The 19,004-nt window shown below is 36.8% G+C and overlaps 1 protein-coding gene across 2 annotated transcripts; it reads right to left on the reverse strand.

The window, feature by feature from the left end:
* Positions 1-1,931: 1,931 nt before the first annotated feature.
* Positions 1,932-18,430, reverse strand: Amun (protein amun). 2 transcript variants are annotated; one of them, XM_028188064.2, is made up of 6 exons: positions 18,002-18,430; positions 15,199-15,295; positions 10,932-11,243; positions 9,616-9,805; positions 5,184-5,346; positions 1,932-3,028 (listed from the first exon to the last, which is right to left on the reverse strand). In XM_028188064.2, exons 2-6 carry the CDS (start codon positions 15,241-15,243, stop codon positions 2,926-2,928), a joined length of 813 nt encoding a protein of 270 aa, XP_028043865.1. In that variant the 5' UTR covers positions 15,244-15,295; positions 18,002-18,430; the 3' UTR covers positions 1,932-2,925. The 2 variants fall into 2 exon arrangements, with proteins under 2 accessions (XP_028043865.1, XP_028043863.1); XM_028188062.2 differs by lacking the exon at positions 18,002-18,430 and adding an exon at positions 17,551-17,728.
* Positions 18,431-19,004: the final 574 nt, after the last annotated feature.

A 19,004-nucleotide genomic window follows, 5' to 3' on the forward strand; every position in this document is an offset into this window, starting at 1 on the left:
TACTTGAAAAACTATGCCTTATTTTTTCACGTTGTTTAGTTTATGTATCAACATTTATTTCACCCTGGCATTGTTTTACAAAACAATAAATTACTTATATGATAACATCCGAAAACTGAGTACTTCCATCATTCATAGTTTTTAAATTCGTCAATAGGCAGACAAAGGGCTTAGCCCATACAGCCTTATAATAAACCTAAATGCTGCCAAACGAAAGAGTTGTCTGTGACTTGAACAACAAATAAAAAAAATAGTTAATAGTTCACAGACTTTTTTAGTTTATTTTTGTTCGATTCAATATTTATATATTGTAATAATAATTATTACTTAAAACCATGAATTATTTAATAGTTTTAGACATTAATGATTCCATTAGTAAACATCTCAATGGCCCACCATTACTCATTCTTATTATCTATGGTCAGAGAGTTTTGGCAACAACCCGAGTGAAGCGTCACTTGAAGTTTTATTTTAATATTTTTTTAATAGTTTATTGTGATGTATAATATATAAATTGGGTGTTGTTTTGTGTATTAAACGCCACTGAATAAAACTATGGCTAACATAGCAGTGACTGTTTTGTTCGTAAAAAGAGATACACCGGCTTTTTATTGACATGAAAATAATATAACTACGACAGACTAGGCTGTATAGGCTACGCTCTTTGCCTGCCTATTGACGAATTTAAAAACCAAACAACAACAATATCGTTGCCGGCTTCCGGATTTTCATTTCCGAAAGAAGGGTCAATGAAGTCAATTAATATTAATATTATGAGGATATAATTATAATAAAATGTACATAAGGGCTTATTTCTAGCAACATTAACCACAATGAACTTATTTAACACTGTAACTAATGATGAGAGCGATTATTGATTTCGAAGAAAACAACAAGTTAATTTTAGCTGCAGAAAAAAACAGATATCTCTTAAACTAGGGTGAGAATATAGGTACAAATCGTTTTCTGAATATGAATATTTCTTTGTCTATCAAATTAAGTTAAAACCATCATGTAACGATAACTTTTTTTAGGGGCCCAAACGCCCAAAGAAAATGGGCATTGTCCTTTAGGTATTTAATATCAATGTATCGACAATATTATTTTAAAATTACATATTTTTATATGCAAAATTTAAATGGATTCTTATTTATTATTTTCCTTTACATATTTTTTATTGCTATTTGGGTGGACGAGTTTACGGCTCAACTCGTGTTAAATGGTCACCAGAGCCCACATTAACAACGTAAATGCCACCTTGGGAAATGAGTTTTATCTCAGTTTTAACAGTACAACGTCTGACCCACCCTTTAAACCGAAACGCATTACTGCTTCACGGCAGAAATAGGCAGGGTGGTGGTACCTACCCGTGCGGACTCACAAGACGTCGTATACGGCTAAAATATCGCGAATCTGGATATGTAATTGTGGTAAAAAAAAATATCAGATTTATGTACTGATGCCAATGAGACAACTAAAATTGATATATTGGGATGTCACGGCCAGTTCACCCGAAAACATCGACACTGTCCATGAAGTTTGAATGTTTTTTGCAAACCATTGAAGTACTGACTTATGTTATTATTACACTAGCACAATATCTTGGTTATTTTCCTCACAAATTTCCTGCTGGTTATTATTTTCTCATATGTAATAATCATTGAGAATTTTGAAAGCTCTAATGGATATATCAGCATTTTGCTTTTTTTTGCCGCGAAGCCACCGTGGGAAAGCGGCTCTATTATGGCAATTAAGAGCTGGTCTGGGTGGCAAGTTTCTTACTGTAGCATCATAACAATATCGGTAACCAATTAATTCACAATTATAACATATATTTATACATAATAATAATTTTATACATAATTATAACATATATTTATATATATTATATACAATGCAAGGGAAGGGATAAGTGTAAATAAAAATGCGACTTTATAAAATTAATATCTTATATTTGTTCATTAAAAACTACATTGTGGGCCCGTGTGCCCGGGACCCGGGTAACACGACCTTTGTATTCTCTTGTTGCATATAAACTCTGCGGGCAGACTGTGTCATAAGGCAATGGTGTGAGTGTGACGACCTTCTGGTCGATTAGGCTTCCTGACCTCGGATGGAGTCGCCAATCTTACGGCCATCTACATAAGGACGGTTCTTGAATACCAGCAATCGAGAATATCGGGGTTAATTTTATTCGAAATACCCTTTATATGACAAAAAAAAACAGCGTATTGGCTGATTGTCTTAAAATTTGTTCACCGCGTTCATCAGCGTTTTCACATTAGAGGAGGGCAGACTATTGAATAATGACGTCACTATTTACGTGCCCTACATAAATTGTTCGTGTTGAGCAAAAATATTCTCGCTCTGCTCGTATTCTAGTAACTTTTCATGTGAATTATAGTCTTGTAATGTACTATGATCGTGCTTGCTTCCAAAAAAATATATGAATGAACCTTTTCGATAGAAACTGAAGATTGACGAGACCATTCGAACACAAACCGGAACTCGGTAACGGCGGAGGACCCTCGCCGCCGAAATATCACTTTTACAATTAGTGGAATGTCTCGCGCGTTACGAACTTTTCATACATTCAAAAAAAAAACGAAACATTACAAACGTAAACTAACGCTGGGCTCTCAGTCGCGAGCCACGACTACACTCACGTCTTTATAATATATTGTACAATCTCATACTCTCGAAGGAGACGCCCGACGAGCCATCGAAACACATCCGAAAAACATTTAATTAGTATTCAATTAATCAATTATCAATTAATACCCTATAAAACTTACAAAAACCGACCGGTATTCGTTAACTTAGTTCTAAGTTAAAATTTAACGGAATCGAAAATAAATTACCTAGGTACAATATTTAAGTCTATGAAGTTATTTAAGAGGGGTTTGGTGGGGGACAGCGCGGGTGTCAGTGTGTGGCTTTCCTTAGTTTCTTTGCGATGTTAGGTAGCGTGGCCTCAGACGAGTCTCCCAGTGAGTTTTCTTCCGCCGAACTACCTTCCTCCAATTGCCTGGAACAATGCAATCGATGTGTAAGTGAATCGCACGATTTTTTTTTAATTGCTTACATGGTTGGACGAGCTCACGGCCCACCTGGTGTTAACTGGAGCCCATAGACAACTATAATGCGTAAATGCGTCACCCACCTTGTGTATAAGCTCTAAGGTCTCAGTATAGTTACAACGGCTGCCCCACCCTTGAAACCAAAGAAGAATAGTACTAACGGTTCAAGGAACTCTGTAAGGAGTCTTTGTATCCTCCAATAAATAAATACATATCGTGTCGTTGTCAAACCAAAATCTGCTATGTGCACTCTTTGAGATTTTTTACTTTTTGACCTTATCGTATAGTTCACAGCCTTATCTACCGTATAAAAAACTGTTATGTGTCTGTCTATAGCTTTAATATTTATCTATAGCTTTCATTTGATATACATAGTTCTTAAAAATCCATCTTCATATAAAATTTTATACGAAAATGTTTTTACTCGTTAATTCAAAATACAAAAACTCTATTTCAGATTCACATGGCAGATTTTGGTTTGACAGCGACGATATATGAGTCGTCTATTATCAAAGGCGGCAATCTGTACATTTGGACAAAAATTTTTTATTGATATGTCAATACAGATTTATTTGAATATAATCGTCTCCTTCAAAGAATACGGTTCAAAACATTGTCCAAAAGTCAGATTGCCGCCTTTGATAATAGTCGATTCATATCGTTTTTTCGCATTAAAAGTGTACAATTTCCTAAAATATTCGAAAATGAGTTAATATGCGGAATCATTTGGTATCACCAGTATTTTACTCATAAATACTGTCATATGAGCGCAGTTTAGTTTTAGCTTTTATTTTTTAGGTTTACCTATGTTTTGACTACTGTTAACAAAATTAATACATAATTTTAATCTAACTGGTAAAAAATTAATTTTGCAAAGATGATTAATATTTAAAATATCACATGTTAAACCTATAAAACACTCTCCTGTAAAATTAGTAAGTTTTGAGATTAAATAGTTTTATTGGGAGAAGACGATAATATGGTTTTTTTTCTTACTTTTGTTTTAGAAGCGTAGAGCGCGCGTCACGTAAAAAGAACGCTGGAAGAAAGTGGAGGGGGTGTGTTTGCGCATGGATACACTCGCGCACGAAAATACTGAGTACTTTTGTTTTATTTTTGAAGTAATCTTTCGCTCGCGGCTTCGTATATTGGTTATTGGTATGTACAGTTTAGTAGTTGTGTACTCTTGTAGCTGTATGCAGTTACATGTTACAGGAGAGCGCAGAAAGATATCATAAGTTTGAAGTTAAAGTAGTTTATGAAAGTTAAAGTTTAGGTAAAGTTATAAAGATGACAATTTCTCTTGATGTGAATTGTACGATTGTTAGTGATGCACTCTCTTGACTGTAATTAAATTCATATTATATTATTTGTTGTCACGCGGCAGAAAGTGGATCGCGTCGCGAGTAAGCATGACGTTCTGGTACTGGTCGGCATTCCTTAACTATAATAAAATTGTACGGTGGTAAGATCGTACATGGTAGGTACATTAAAAATAATATATTAGATAGAATTTTATGAAATAGAATTAAAAACATGTTTAATTTCTGCGTATAATGTTTAATCTGAGTACGAACAGACAGACAGACAGACAGACAGACAGACAGACGGACGGACGGACGGACGGACAACAAAGTGATCAAAGGGTTCCGTTTTTTTCCTATTGAGGTACGGAACCCTAAAAATTATATTAGACTCGGGAACATTTTGTTGCCACTGCGGTCCGTTTCATGCATTATTTAAAATTATCAACTGCATTATTATCAGCCTCTTTCTTCATAAAACGATATACGTCATAAATCATTTTTTTCACTTTTCTATGTAAAACCATTTTGTAATTAAAACTTATGTGCGCGATAGTATTTTGAGAACGAACGTAACGTGAAACAAGCGCGGAAAGCAAAGGTCGACTGACGAACCAATAGCACACGGGCAAGCATGCGGCAGGTGACCCGCCCGCTCCGCGCCGCACCTCATTCCACCAAATACATCGATAAATAGGTTAGTGCGCAGCTTGACCGCCAGCGTTCTTTTTAAGTGACGCGTACTCTACTACTTTAGTCGCTTCTGTTGTGTAATAACAATAAAATGGAAGAAATATACCTTTTAGTTCGTGGCGTGCTGACTGCAGAGTCTGAGTTGTCTGAGGGTGACGCTGGAGTGGCGGGGGTGGCGGGGGTGGAGGGGGAGGCAGCTTTCGCGTCCATCGAGTCCTCTGTGCACGACGTCGTGGTATCCTCATTCACGCAGTCCGTTACGAGTTTACCTGTAACAAAGATAACGGCATTATGTCTTAGGCATACAACAGGAATTAGGTATTTTACAAAAGTCATTGGAACTTAGGGTTGTCACCTTTTGTGTTCTAAGTTCGCAGTTATGAATATTATACTCGTACTTTCATGTACTCTATAAACAGCTTGAAAAAGATCTTAAGGCTAGTCACTGATTTCATATACCCTATATAAGGCAACTGAATTCATAAAAATTGTAACGTACCTAATAAGTTATGACAAAGGTATACGGTAAGCCTAAACGAGTAGAAACTACCGTCCTGTTTATTTGTCCCGTATTATAGTCACGTTTTCCCCTTTGACAGCTATCTATATCTAATATATAAATCTACAGTGGTTTTTACGGATGTTCCGTTATAACTACTGAACCATACATCCGATTGACTTGAAACTTGGTATCCATGTAGAAAATACATGTACTTAATGGATAGGCTAATATTTATATGAGTGTTGGACTCCCTACACCAGTTGCGGTGGCTTTAACGATGAAAAATGTTTGTGAAACATTGGTCGCTTTCATATTGCGGTATCTTTGTCACCGCTTTTTTATGCAATAAAATGTGGGCAGACAACCAATTGTACAACCAAGTGTGCAATTGTGAAACAAAGGTGCATTGACCTGGTCAAAATAGCTGGTAGGGACTGGATGGTAACAGCAAGAGACCGAAAACAATGGAGTGCATATAAAGAGACCTACATTCAGCATTGGGTGGTCACAGGTTGAAGAAGAGAAGAAAAAATTCATAAAAAAAATTAAAACTGGTGAAAGTTTTAGTGATTTTAGGTTTTTTTTTTTAATTTTACTTGAATGAGGTTCTTTGGACTACACGCAATGTAAAGGTTATATATAGGTCAGTGACACAATTTTCTCGTGACTGATAAACATGTGACAGGGATAATACATGGCCGTTTCACGATACCTCGTGAAGAGATTAAAATTTAGCAAATGTTTATCGTTTTTTTTTTTTACTTTATTTTGTACAGTTATAAACTGTATTGTATCTTATTTTTATGTATTTGTGGTCTGCTGGAAATAAACTCAGATCTGATTGCGATTTAAGTTTGCTACACTTTTTCTTTCTACACACGGTGGTACACAGAAACCACATACCTACTTAAATTTTTTCCAATGTCTCACAAGTTTTCATTTATATGCATAAATGTTTGTAAACTAGCATTTATAATAATAAATCGGCGCTTCGAAGAGCAAATACGGACGTTTTTCTTGTATGTCCTAACTATTTGTCCGTCATGTGTTATATACGGAATTAAGGAATTATTTGGGATGACCAATAACTAAGTAAGCCCTCATTCGCACGGGCGTTTTAATAATGTTGCGTTAAAACCCGGCGTTGGAGCTTTTATAACGTTCTCGATGTGAAGTAATCTGTAACGCCCAACACTTAGCTCTCAAAATGCAACACTGCGTGATAAAAAGGCGTCGCATTTTAAAAGCGCTGACGTATGAACGTATACTAGGAAATGCATCTGTTCTATTTGAACGCTTTTTTAACGCGCGCTAAAAAAAGCTCCCGTGCGAATGAGACGGATATACTCCTATAAATTATCACAACATTTCCGTATTTTGATTTGCTTGTTTAAGAATTATCCATGATGATACAACGGGAAATGACTATCAGAAATAAAATCTTCAACTAGTAGTTAGTTAAATGTTAAAACATAAAATTCTGTTGTGAGCGTTTCTTCAGTTATCATATCGTAAATCGCGTCTCATGAAATAACGAGAAAGCACATCACAACTCAGTCATAGGCAGAGGCGTAATTTCACGTCTCGCCTTAAAAATTTAACTTCAAAAATACGTTCAAAAAATTACTTATCGTTTAATATTAGTCTCAGTCTTTGAACGTATTCTATTACTTGACTTTGAACCCTAATTAAGTTACATTAAAGAAGTAAATGATAATATTTGTAATATAATGAAATAACTCTTTGAAGGTTAAAGGACTAATAACTAGGTTTAGAGTTAGGTCAGTGCTGATTCTTGTTATGTATATATTCACTATTTACCTTTGTTCTTTGGTATTCAATATGTTTAGCAATCAGCGAAAAACCTATGCAGTGACGTCACGCGAGAATGCCCCGTTCAAAATAGAAAAAAAAAAGTAAGGAAAGTTCACAATGCACTATTGAAAGACGAATTACTGAGTTTTTCGATGTTAAGGCATTATTGTGATTCGAAGTCGTCGTGGCCTAAAGGATAAGACGTCCGGTGCATTCGTGTTGAGCGACGCAGCGGGTCTTCATATCCCACAGGCGGGTACCAATTTTTCTAATGAAATAAGTACTCAACAAATGTTCACGATTGACTTCCACGGTGAAGGAATAACATTGTCTAATAAAAATCATACCCGCAAAATTATAATTTGCGTAATTACTGGTGGTAGGACCTCTTGTGAGTCCGCGCGGGTGGGTACCACCACTCTGACTATTTCTGAAGTGAAGCAGTAATGCGTTTCGGTTTGAAGGGTGGGGCAGCCGTTGTAACTATACTTGAAGCCTTAGACCTTATATCTCAAGGTGGGTGGCGCATTTACGTTGTATATGTCTATGGGCTCCAGTAACCACTTAACACCAGGTGGGCTGTGTTAAGCGATTATAAAAACCTATTTATAAAGTATCTATAGTAATTAACATGTTTGTACAAGCTCGAAGTGAAAACATTGTAGTGAGCGATAACTTTATTTCCTAGGTATAAGCTTAAATGTTAGTAAATTCAGTTTGCATACAAAGGCGCGTCCTTGACCTAGTTTAGAGTCGGGAACACAGTTCGTGAACTGGGTGACCTGTATAAACTAGCGCGCAATTCCATAGTTTTTATCATGATCCTTTGTAACCAATTTTTCTGATCGGCTAAAGAGAAGAACTGTCTGTTTGTTTTATAAGTTAATAAATGCAACATATATTTTTTTTATTGCATAAATGTGTGGACGAGCTCACAGCTCACCTGGTGTTAAGTGGTTACCGGAGCCCATAGACATCTACAACGTAAATGCCGTCACCCACCTTGAGATATGAGTTCTAAGGTCTCAGTATAGTTACAATAGATTACAATACAATAAATATTGCAGAACTAGAGATACGTAGGGATCATTTTAGGTGCTTTTAGCTTCACGCGCTGATCTCCGTCCTCCTCGTACTCAGAGATAACGACGAAAAGTTCGAAAAGCGAAATAACCCATAGACACACACAACCCACTGAGTTTCTCGCCCGATCTTCTCAGCGAGTCGCGATTCCGATCCGGTGGTAGATTCAGCGAAGCACCGCTCTTGTTAGGGCTAGTGTTAGCAAATTCTCTCAGGTTGTGCCCGTGAGTTCGCCTACCTGTCCGCGCGTAGCTGGAATAGTCCCTTAGGCTACCAGTGAATAGGTAGGGATTTTTTTTCCTATCTAAGCTGATGGCCTAGAGAGACCACATCAGCGTAACCTTAACTAGTTAGTGAGCTCACGGGGCTCAAACCAGACGATGTTGCTAACACGTACTCTAGCAAGAGCCGTGCTTCGCAGAATCTACCACCGGATCTACGCGGTGACCTACTGAGATGATCCGGCAACAAATTCAGCGGGCTGTGTCTGTGGGTTAATTTACTCGCCGAACCCTTTATCGCAAGCAACGGGTCCGACGAGAACGATGACCGGTAGGCAGGGAAAAAAAAGATAACTCGAATATAATTTACAGCGTTTTAGAACGCAGAACAATCAACACCGCTATTCAATTTCCCAATAGAACTAGTTTTATTGTGTGCTTTTGTGTCGTGAATGGCCGCTAATTGTGAAAATCTCCACTGCACGCTTTGTAAGCATCATTGTTTTAACATTCCCGATACAACCTTAAAATAATGTCAACCTTAACCGTTTGTGTTTAGCGTACAATTTTCGCAGACATGTAAAAAGCATTTTTTTGTACGTATTGTACTGTTTGTATCGCCAATAGAGCCCACTGAGTTTCTCGCCGGATCTTCTCAGTGGGTCGCGTTTCCGATCCGGTGGTAGATTCTGCGAAGCACTGCTTTTGCTAGGATTAGTGTTAGCAGGACTCAGGTTTGAGCCCCGCGACCTCACCTATTAGTTAAGGTTACGCTGAAATAGCCTCGCAAGGCTATCAGCTTAGGTAGCAAAAACCAAACCGCCAATTGTACTTTTTTGTATTTAATGGATCGAATTGTTTTTCTCTCTCTCTCTCTCTCTCTCTCTCTCTCTCTCCCTCTCATTTTCGTAACTTACCGTTACCGTTTGTCGCTGGGGGCTCTAGGTTGCTCTCGTCACTGGGAAGGGGGGAGCCGCCGTTTGCAGCCGGACGGTTGTTGGGCTCTTTCCCTAATAACTGTGGTTGTAAGTCCGACACAATGTTGTGCGTCCAGAGGGCCAGCTCTACCATGTGTGGAAACCATTTCTTGCCGCAGCCGTTTTGTTCCTACAAAGTACAGAAGGTTTAGGGATCCGCGGCGGTAGATTCGTTGAAGCACTGCTCTAGCTAAAGCTAGTGGTAGCGCGTCCTCCCAGGGTGAGCCCCGTGTAGTAGGAATAGCCAATCGGACTACCAATAATTAATTAGGGAAAAAACACGGCTTTGACTATAATTAATTTAAAAACTACTCATCATCAACTATAGACGATCTGAACTGAACTTGGGCTCATATATTACCTAAATTCATTTGAAATCAACATTTAACTACAACTATTTTGACGCTAATTTATATGAAATTTGTTAATAGATTCGCATGCTCTTTTTCTTATGGCTTAGATGGGTGGACGACCTTACAGCCCACCTGGTGTTAAGTGGTTACCGGAACCCATAGACAACTACAACGTAAATGCCGCCACTCACCTTGAGATATGAGTTCTAAGGTCTCAGTATAGTTACAACGGCTGCCAAACTTTCAAACCGAAACGCATTTCTGCTTCACAGCAGAAATAGGCAGCGTTGTGGTACCTACCCGCGCGGACTCACAAGTGGTCCTACCACGAGTAAAACCAAGAGTAAGACAAAGAAAATTGATGGTACTATAATATTATGTGTCCCGGAGTGTGATCTCTACTGGCTACGTAAACAACTAGACAATCAAAACGGTAAATGTGATTTATCTATCTTACAGCAATAATAAAAACTAGAGGTCCCGCAGTAGTCGAAATTCGACTATAATTAATTGGAATTCTAAGTTTGTACACTATTATGATTGTATTTTATACTTCTATAATCACAAATTTCGCCAAAGCTACACTATAAAAAAATATTAATAAAGACAAACAATATTTAATCTATTCTCAATTTGATCACAGACGTCAAGAGCAAAAGTTTGACAATAAATAGTATGAATGCGTGTGTGCGTCAAATACATGTATGTAGTGTGTGTAATGTTTTCTTTATTGATTTAATGTATCTTTTATGCATTATTTAAAAAAAATATTAGCATTGTGCACTTCTTCTCTATATTCTCTATAAGTGTGGAAAATTTCATAATCCTCCGTCCGCGCAATTTTCGTAAAGAGGGATACAAAGTTTTTGCTTCACGTATTAATATATAGATAATTAAACTCACCTCGTTTAACCTATCACAGACGTTTCGTATGTGGCTTACGAAATTCAGGTATTCCCTTGCTGTGTAATCGCTGCCTTCCATTTCGGGGATTGCTTGAACGCATTCGTCAGCCATAAACGGTGCTATTTCTGGACTAGCGGCAGCTAATAACGCTGATGCTGTGGCCGTTCCCACGCCTTTAAGATTGCTTAGAGCGGTCATCGCGGATTCGATATTGGGCAGTTTGCGGAAGGCCTTTTTCGTCTCTTGCATCACAGCTCGTGGCGTGTTCACTTTTATCAGATACGATAACTGCGGGTAGAATTTTCCTCTCTGCGAACAGAAATTTAGATTTACAAGGCATTGTTCGCGCTTTAATTATACCTCGTATTGTCTGCGCGTTGTTTATTATATACTACTGCCCCGAGTGCATGTTATTGCAACATTCATGTTTCGTGTTCTAGCAACGTGACTTGAGAAATTTGTGGTGAACAAATTTTCAAAGGAAATTATGTGACTGCATTTGACTTCTATACTAATATAGAAATCTACAGTGGTTTTTACGGATGTTCCGTTATAACTACTGAACCATGCATCCGATTGGCTTGAAACTTGAAATCCATGTAGAAAATACATGTACTGGATAGGCTAATATTTATATGAGTGTTGGACTCCCTACACCAGTTGCGGGGGCGTTAATGATGAGAATCTTTGTGGGGGTGAGAAATAATAATGTTAATTTTAAATGCTCAGCGAAGCGGACGGGTAGGTACAGCTAGTTAATATTATAAAAGTTGTTTTATGTGACTTGTACCACGGAGTTCCGCCGGCTTTGGTTCCCCATCTTTGTCAATTCTTTGGTAAAGAAAATAATTATTCGAGGTCTGGCTTTAGGTAACCTATTCTTGTATGCGTGTGTCCGTTACCAATAATTTACAAGAATGTTTAAGTTTAGGGCCGTTTATAGTGAATCCTTTAAGAAACATACTTCTATATATTATACATCATTGTTTGGATTATCTTCGATGACCTGAAACTACTATTCGTTCGTTTTATGTGAAATTAATAGTAAAAGTTTAGAAATATTTAAAAAAAAAAAAAACAGAGGGCAGTTATTCAAATGAGCACGAAAACTGAAAAGTATTCGAAGCGTTGGAAATAACAAAAGCAACGTATAAGTTCTGCAAAAAAGGTAGATATTCTATTTGTGTTAGTCGCTCGTATACTTTATTTTTTCTAATTAATCATGGTTACGCTCCGGGCTGAGATTATCGCTAATATGAAAACAATCGATTTCATGGGTCCACTCGCGCGCCACCTACCCCACGTTAATGATACTAAAATATAAACCTTCCTCAGAGGATCACGTATCCAGTTTTAGCATAATTGGATGTTGGCAACTCCAATATTTTAGTATGGAAAATAAAATCATATGACTGGCAACATTGTTGGTATCCTTTTCTTTTTTTTTTTTCACTTTTCACCACAAGCTGACGTGTTTATTATATTCATAAAGTGTCAAATGTTTCAACATAGAAATATACATTTACTACATTACTGTAATTACTGTAGTACATTTACATGTATTACAGCACAAGTTTTCTTTATCATCAGCAACCGGGCCATACAGCCCGCACTAAATAAAACATCGGATAAATCGACTTTGGTTTTTTTCCTACCTATGCTGATAGCTTTGAGAGCCTATATCAGCTTCGCCCTAACGTGTAGGTGAGCTCACGGGGCTCAAACCGGAGTGGTGCTAACACTGGCCCTAGCGAGAGCAGTGCTTCGCAGAATCTACCACCGGATCTGAAACGCGACCCACTGAGAAGATCTGGCGAGAAACTCAGTGGGATGTGACTGTGGGTTTCGACTTAGGAACGGACAGAGCCCAATATACAATTATTTGTATGTAGTTTTACAAATTAAATACTTAAGCATAAAAAATAGTGCTAAAAGATCATAATGTATTTGTTCTACTTTGCTCGAAGATTCTTAGTAACGAATTTACTAGTCAAACGTACTAATACAGTAAGTAGTTTACCGTCGCTTCTATTCCTAATGTTTTTGTAAACGTTGCGAATTGTATTCATCGATCGATATACAATATACAATTGTGATGGAGTTGTATCGCAATCGCTGATTTCATTTATAAAAACTCTTTTGATTAAGTATCTTAATAGAATGATACGAATGAGATTAATGTTAGTGATTCTTTTGCGAATCCTACATTGAACATATTATACGGACAATCAAAATTGAATACTTTGGTCCAAATATTTTTGGGTGTGCGATTGTATTAAAGAGTAACATCGTTTTGAAATAACTCCGAAACGATTTGTTCGTCTTTTCAGTAATACTTCCGAAATAGTATCTTTAATCTTTAGCAGCACTTTATAACACTGCAGTTTTTTTATTAGCTAATCGTTACTAGCCTAATGGTCTATTCTAGCTACGGACGTACTAGTAAGTGAAGTCACGGGCTCAACGAGAGAATTTACTAATACTAGCCCTAATGAGAGCAGTGCTTGGCAGAATCTAACACCGGAGCCGACCCACTGAGAAGATCCGGCGAGAAACTCAGTAGGCTGTGTCTATGGGCTAGTTCGTATGTCGAATTATTTATTGATATGAAAATAGCATTGTCATATAGGTAACTTTTGCTTTGAATTGTACCTGATCCATGGGCGAATTTATACCACACCCATGCCTTAAAAGGTTTTCGTGGTTCCCGATGTTCGAAACTGTAACCTTGTTTGTGATCGTTAATTTCATTAAATAAATAAAATAAATAGTATTTCTGTATTGGTATTTTTAAGTTGATCACGTGACTGAACACGTTTCAAATTTTATCAGAGTAAAATGCATATAATTATATGTAGTAGTAGTACTACTAATTTAAATTAAGAACCACAATCAAAATGAACTGTAAAAAAAATAGAATCGTAAGTTTTTAGTTTTAAATAAAACCTCATTAGCATAATGGTAATTAATTGTGTGTGAATAAAAACGTGAACCCGATATAGGTATAACAAGTATCGTAAGAGCTTAATTTAAATTTGTCCACATTTAAAAGTGAGAACAGAAAAAATGTTGCATAATTTCTGAATTTGTACGGAATTCAAAATAGTTAATGAATAATTTAAATTATAGTTAACAAATAGTGGCTTGTGCAATAGTCTTCCATTTTCTTAGCAAACTTGAAACGGCGGTAGCGGAATAATAAAGCGATGTGGTCGGACCAAATAGCGGAGGAACTGAAAATACCTGCCAGCGATGCACTCCAGCAAGCTACAGAACGGGATCGATGGAGTCAGCTAGTTAACGGAATCTGACGGAGTCGCGATCCTCAGCAATGAGGGACCGATTGAAGAGATAGAGAGAGAGAGTTGCCGGTCCACATTCATGCGAGATTCGCCCGCTAATTATCAACTTTTTTTTCCTACCTATGTTGATAGCCTTGAGAGGTTATTTCAGCTTCGCCCTAACATGTAGGTGAGCTCACGGGGCTCAAACCGGAAGTGTTGCTAGCATTGACCCTAGCGAGAGCAGTGCTTCGCAGAATCTACTACCGTATCGAAAACGCGACCCACTGAGAAGATCCGGCGAGAAACTCAGTGGGCAATATCAACAATATCATTTTTATTGTTGTTCGGTTGCCTATTCGACGATTTCTCTGAGTTTACGTTCTAGGGGATTCTCAGATGAACAACGTAATTTTAAATTACCTTAAACCAAAATTGTATTTAAATATGTATTTTTTTACAATTTCTATATCGGCGAATTGTTTATCAATAGCGGCTGTGTGCGTGTGAGAGCGTATGTATGTTGCATATACATGTATATAATCATATATACACACACAAGTTATTTAGGCATCTGTTCAGTTCTTCTTCTTCTTTTTCCCCACCTTATCCCACTAGGTGGGGTCGGCACCGCTAATTTTTCTCTTCCATTCTCTTCTATCAGCCGTCATCTCAACACTCACTCCTCTCTCTCTCATATCGTCATTCACACACTCCATCCATGTTTTCTATGGTCGACCTCTCTTTTCATAGGTCTCCTATATGGTCACATGCATCTTCTCTCTACGCATCACTATTATATCACTATTAGTTGTTATATTAAATATTTAAACTTATCATTTCTATGGTTTTAATTTATTTTGTGCATCAATAAAGGAAAAAAACAAAATAGAGAATGTCAACAACAGAGCGTTTACTCGCCATCGAGTATTATCGATTAGTATCGATATCTTATCGTTTTTATCGAACCGAGATATACTTACGGCCTGTTTCCATTTCATGAGCTGGACAAGTTCTTCGTGGATCATGTGCGCATCTTTACCCCGCGATTTGATCTTCTTGGGAAGTTCATTTTGATACCTGAAAAATAAATGGTTTTTTTTTTTATAAATGATAAGTCTCGAAACCATTGATCTTAATCTTCCTAGAAGTTTAATGAATGCTTGGAATTAAATACACCTTAAAGACGTCGTCCCATTGTGATGTTAATCTTGTACTTTCTTAATCAATTGTCTGAAGTCGTCGTCGCCTAAAGGATCAGACGCCTGATTTACTCGCATCAAACGATGCCAGGCTTCGAATTCAACAGACAACCACGATGAAGTAATAACAGTAATTTGTGCAATTACTGCTGAGACGGGCTATTGTAAGCCGGTAGGTACTACCACCCTGCCTATTTCTAGCGCGAAGCATTAATACATTTCGTTTGCAGGTACAGCCGTTCTAGTATAAAATTAGAAATTAGGCATCATGCTTCAAGTTGAGAGGCATTCATGATGCCTATGTGCTTCGGAAGTCAACTAAATCCAAGTGTACTATGCGAAAGTTGATCCATCTATGCAATAAACAAAAACCTGTGCTTAACGATTCGAAGTAAATATTGAACAAGTGCAAGAGTATGTACGACATTATTTACATTATATAGTGCAACATTATCCCGCCTTAGCACATGTATGTACCTAGAGGCACGAAACATCTGGTGTTTTAACGCAGTATAGCGACAATGTGTCTTTTAATACACAGTTTTAACAGACTTGCAAGAGCTCTGAATACGGACAGTCTGTTTTTATTCTTTAATAATTCTGTTCAGCTTTCCGTGTTTATTTATTGAGGTCCTTCATTCATTTCGATGTATAGATAAAATATTAGCACGTGTAATTATACGTGTGTGAATAAACTTTATAGTATTTACTTCAAATATGCTCTGATTAAAATTACCTGTCTGATGATCTATCTATATAAGGCAATATTTTAATGTAGTTTCTTCCAGCTTTAAGAATTCCGATAAACATGGAAATTTGCGCGCGTATCAAGGACTGATGATAATACAATAATTTTATAACATTGTTCTAATATTTGACAATTAATAATTGTTTGATTGTTGCTTTTTAGTTTAATTTTAAATGTTTTTTTTTTAAAACTAATAACAATATGAAAATTGTGATTTTTTTTCTTTATGGCAATAGTTTTATCTTTAAGCCGGTTTCAACTAAAAAAATATTGTGATTTGGTATTTGGTGAATTCGTTGTTCCATTCGAACATGTCAAAATTTAAATAAGGTCTCTTCAGAACAATCCATATCTAAAAATATCAATTTTTTGGGTAACTTAATAAAAAGGAGCAATTCAAATTTAAATGAAGCTCTTTGGTGCTAATTTATAAAATGTACCTAATTAAATATCCATGCAGTAATTTTTTAATGTTTTTTGGGAAAGCTATAAATTATATTAAAATTCCTGACTAGTAAAACATGAATCTGGTATGATATAATCTTATTTATGATTTTATTGGTATTACCTAAATCCATTAGGGTTGATGATCGCTTAGCGTCCAGTAAACCTTATACCATATGAAGATATTAAAGGTTAGTTTTAAAAAAAATAAAAAAAATTGTCATGTTAATTGCATAGTACAGAAAAAGTTCCGGTCATTACATAAACCAAATTATGTTTTTTATTAATTAAACAATGATAGGCTTGCAGTTTTCTGTAAATAGCTTATGTTATGCTTCAATGAGTCATTTGTTTGTGAATGACGCTTAAACTTTTTAAATTAAATACTAAAATTATGTATGAAAACATGGTAAAGTATGGTTATTGAAATTTCAGACAGTCCCTTAAATATGTTATAGTCAAAAATCATTAATAAAGCTAACAAAGTTAAAAGCAAGTCACCATTTTGAACGGATATGACTTGTTCAGTAGTTAACAAAGCATTGTAATTATCAGTAGAATTTTCGAGTGTTTATTTTTCGTAGTATTCACATTATAACGAATGCTATTTAATAAGAGAATTTAAACGTATTATTGAGAAAACGCTCGTAAACGTGATCGTAAATGCATTAAAACGAGTCATGAAACGTAAAGGACAGCCACCATTTTATAACGCCTGAGCGCGGCGATAATTTCCCCCACACTGGCTTCAGGAAAAACGATCGTGTCAATTTGACATCGATCCCACGTGACGCAGTGGTTTTAAATGAGTCGTCCGCGGACTAGAGATGCAGTCCGCGAGGGAGGTAGCTATCAAATCAGTTTGCACGGATACACACACAATACAAGTTCATTGACACGCCACGGCCGCATTTTCTCCTTTCAAAGACGTTTGTACTTACCAATTGTCCAATTTTATGAGCTCATCTGGTCTTTTTGTTTTACGTTCAGCTTTTAGTTTAATCGCCTGAGGATACAACTTTAATACACTATCGAATTCTTTTGCATTTGCCTCCAGAAAGAAAGTAGACGTGTCTTTCGCGGTAGCCATTGTGAACGTTCTAAATGTACAACACTGCGTATTTAGTTTGACTACAGCGCCGAACTCGACGCGGCGGCAGCACCTGGCCAACTGGGCGCCCTCTCCCCACTCGCCGCCATCTTGTCGACTGAACCTCGCTATGACGTTCAATAATAATATTCGAAATACGCTTGGGACCGATATATTTGACCAAAATGTATGAATTTAAAACAAATATAACTGATTATTTAATGATAAATCTAATTTTAATTTGCGTTTACACTGTTTTTGCATTCATGACGTTCGAGTATTAGTACAAAAAATATACTCACTTGGCGTCACAAGGTTATGTCGGTCGCGTGGCGTGTTGAACGTCGGACATTTGTCTGGCCTCCACCCACAGGGAGGAACGGGATGGGATAAAATAAATTTCATTTTGATTGTAAATCACAGCACCACACTTAAATACGAATTAGAGAAATGAAAATTTAATCACAAATGAACACAAGAAGCGAAAATGTTAGTCACGTCGACCTCGGCGCACTATCAATTTCCTTAAACGTGACGCAACACACGACACCGTTCTACCGAAACGACTTTGGTAAACACGCATATTTTCCGTTGCATTGCAGTACACACTGAGCTCAGAGTAGTCATGAAGTAGTAACTAGCGGTGTACATAAGGCATTTAGGTAGTAGGACGTACATATCACCGGGGTGAAACGTCACACCAATCGGCTTTGTTGTTTTGATAGATAGATCGCCTTGTGCTCTGATCCCTCTTAAATTTAGGTGTATTTTTGTATACTGTGTAGAAATTGTAAGTTTGGCGCCGTCATTATCGCCGTAGATCGCTATAGATTTATTACAAATTATTTACTATGTTCTATAGCATTCTCTGTTGAAAAATCGATGCCTATCCCGATCGATTTAGGGTTATTACGTTTGGTTAAAGACACTATTAATTAGGTAATAGAGTATTCCGGATTCTAATGTTGATATTAAATTACCTAATGTTCAATTTCGATTTATTGGTCTTTTACTTTTATTACCAGGTGCTTAACCACGTAGGTACCTCATTGTGGTATTTTAAATCGATCAGAAAATACTTATTTTTTCTTCTAGCTTTTCTGTTAGCCTATTCTTTCCCAAAATACGTGATCCCGTATTGGACTGTTGTAAGTAAACAATTAGACACCAAAGTAGTACAGACCGCTTCTACATTTATTTATTCTACTATACATTAAAAACCTATTTATAGTAAAGCAACAATTTGACCATTGCCGATGTCCGTAGGCCGCCGGAGTCACTCTTTACTGTATGAGTTTGTCTAAA

This window comes from Bombyx mandarina, chromosome 17 (assembly GCF_030267445.1).
Source record: "Bombyx mandarina strain Sakado chromosome 17, ASM3026744v2".
NCBI lineage: Eukaryota > Metazoa > Arthropoda > Insecta > Lepidoptera > Bombycidae > Bombyx > Bombyx mandarina.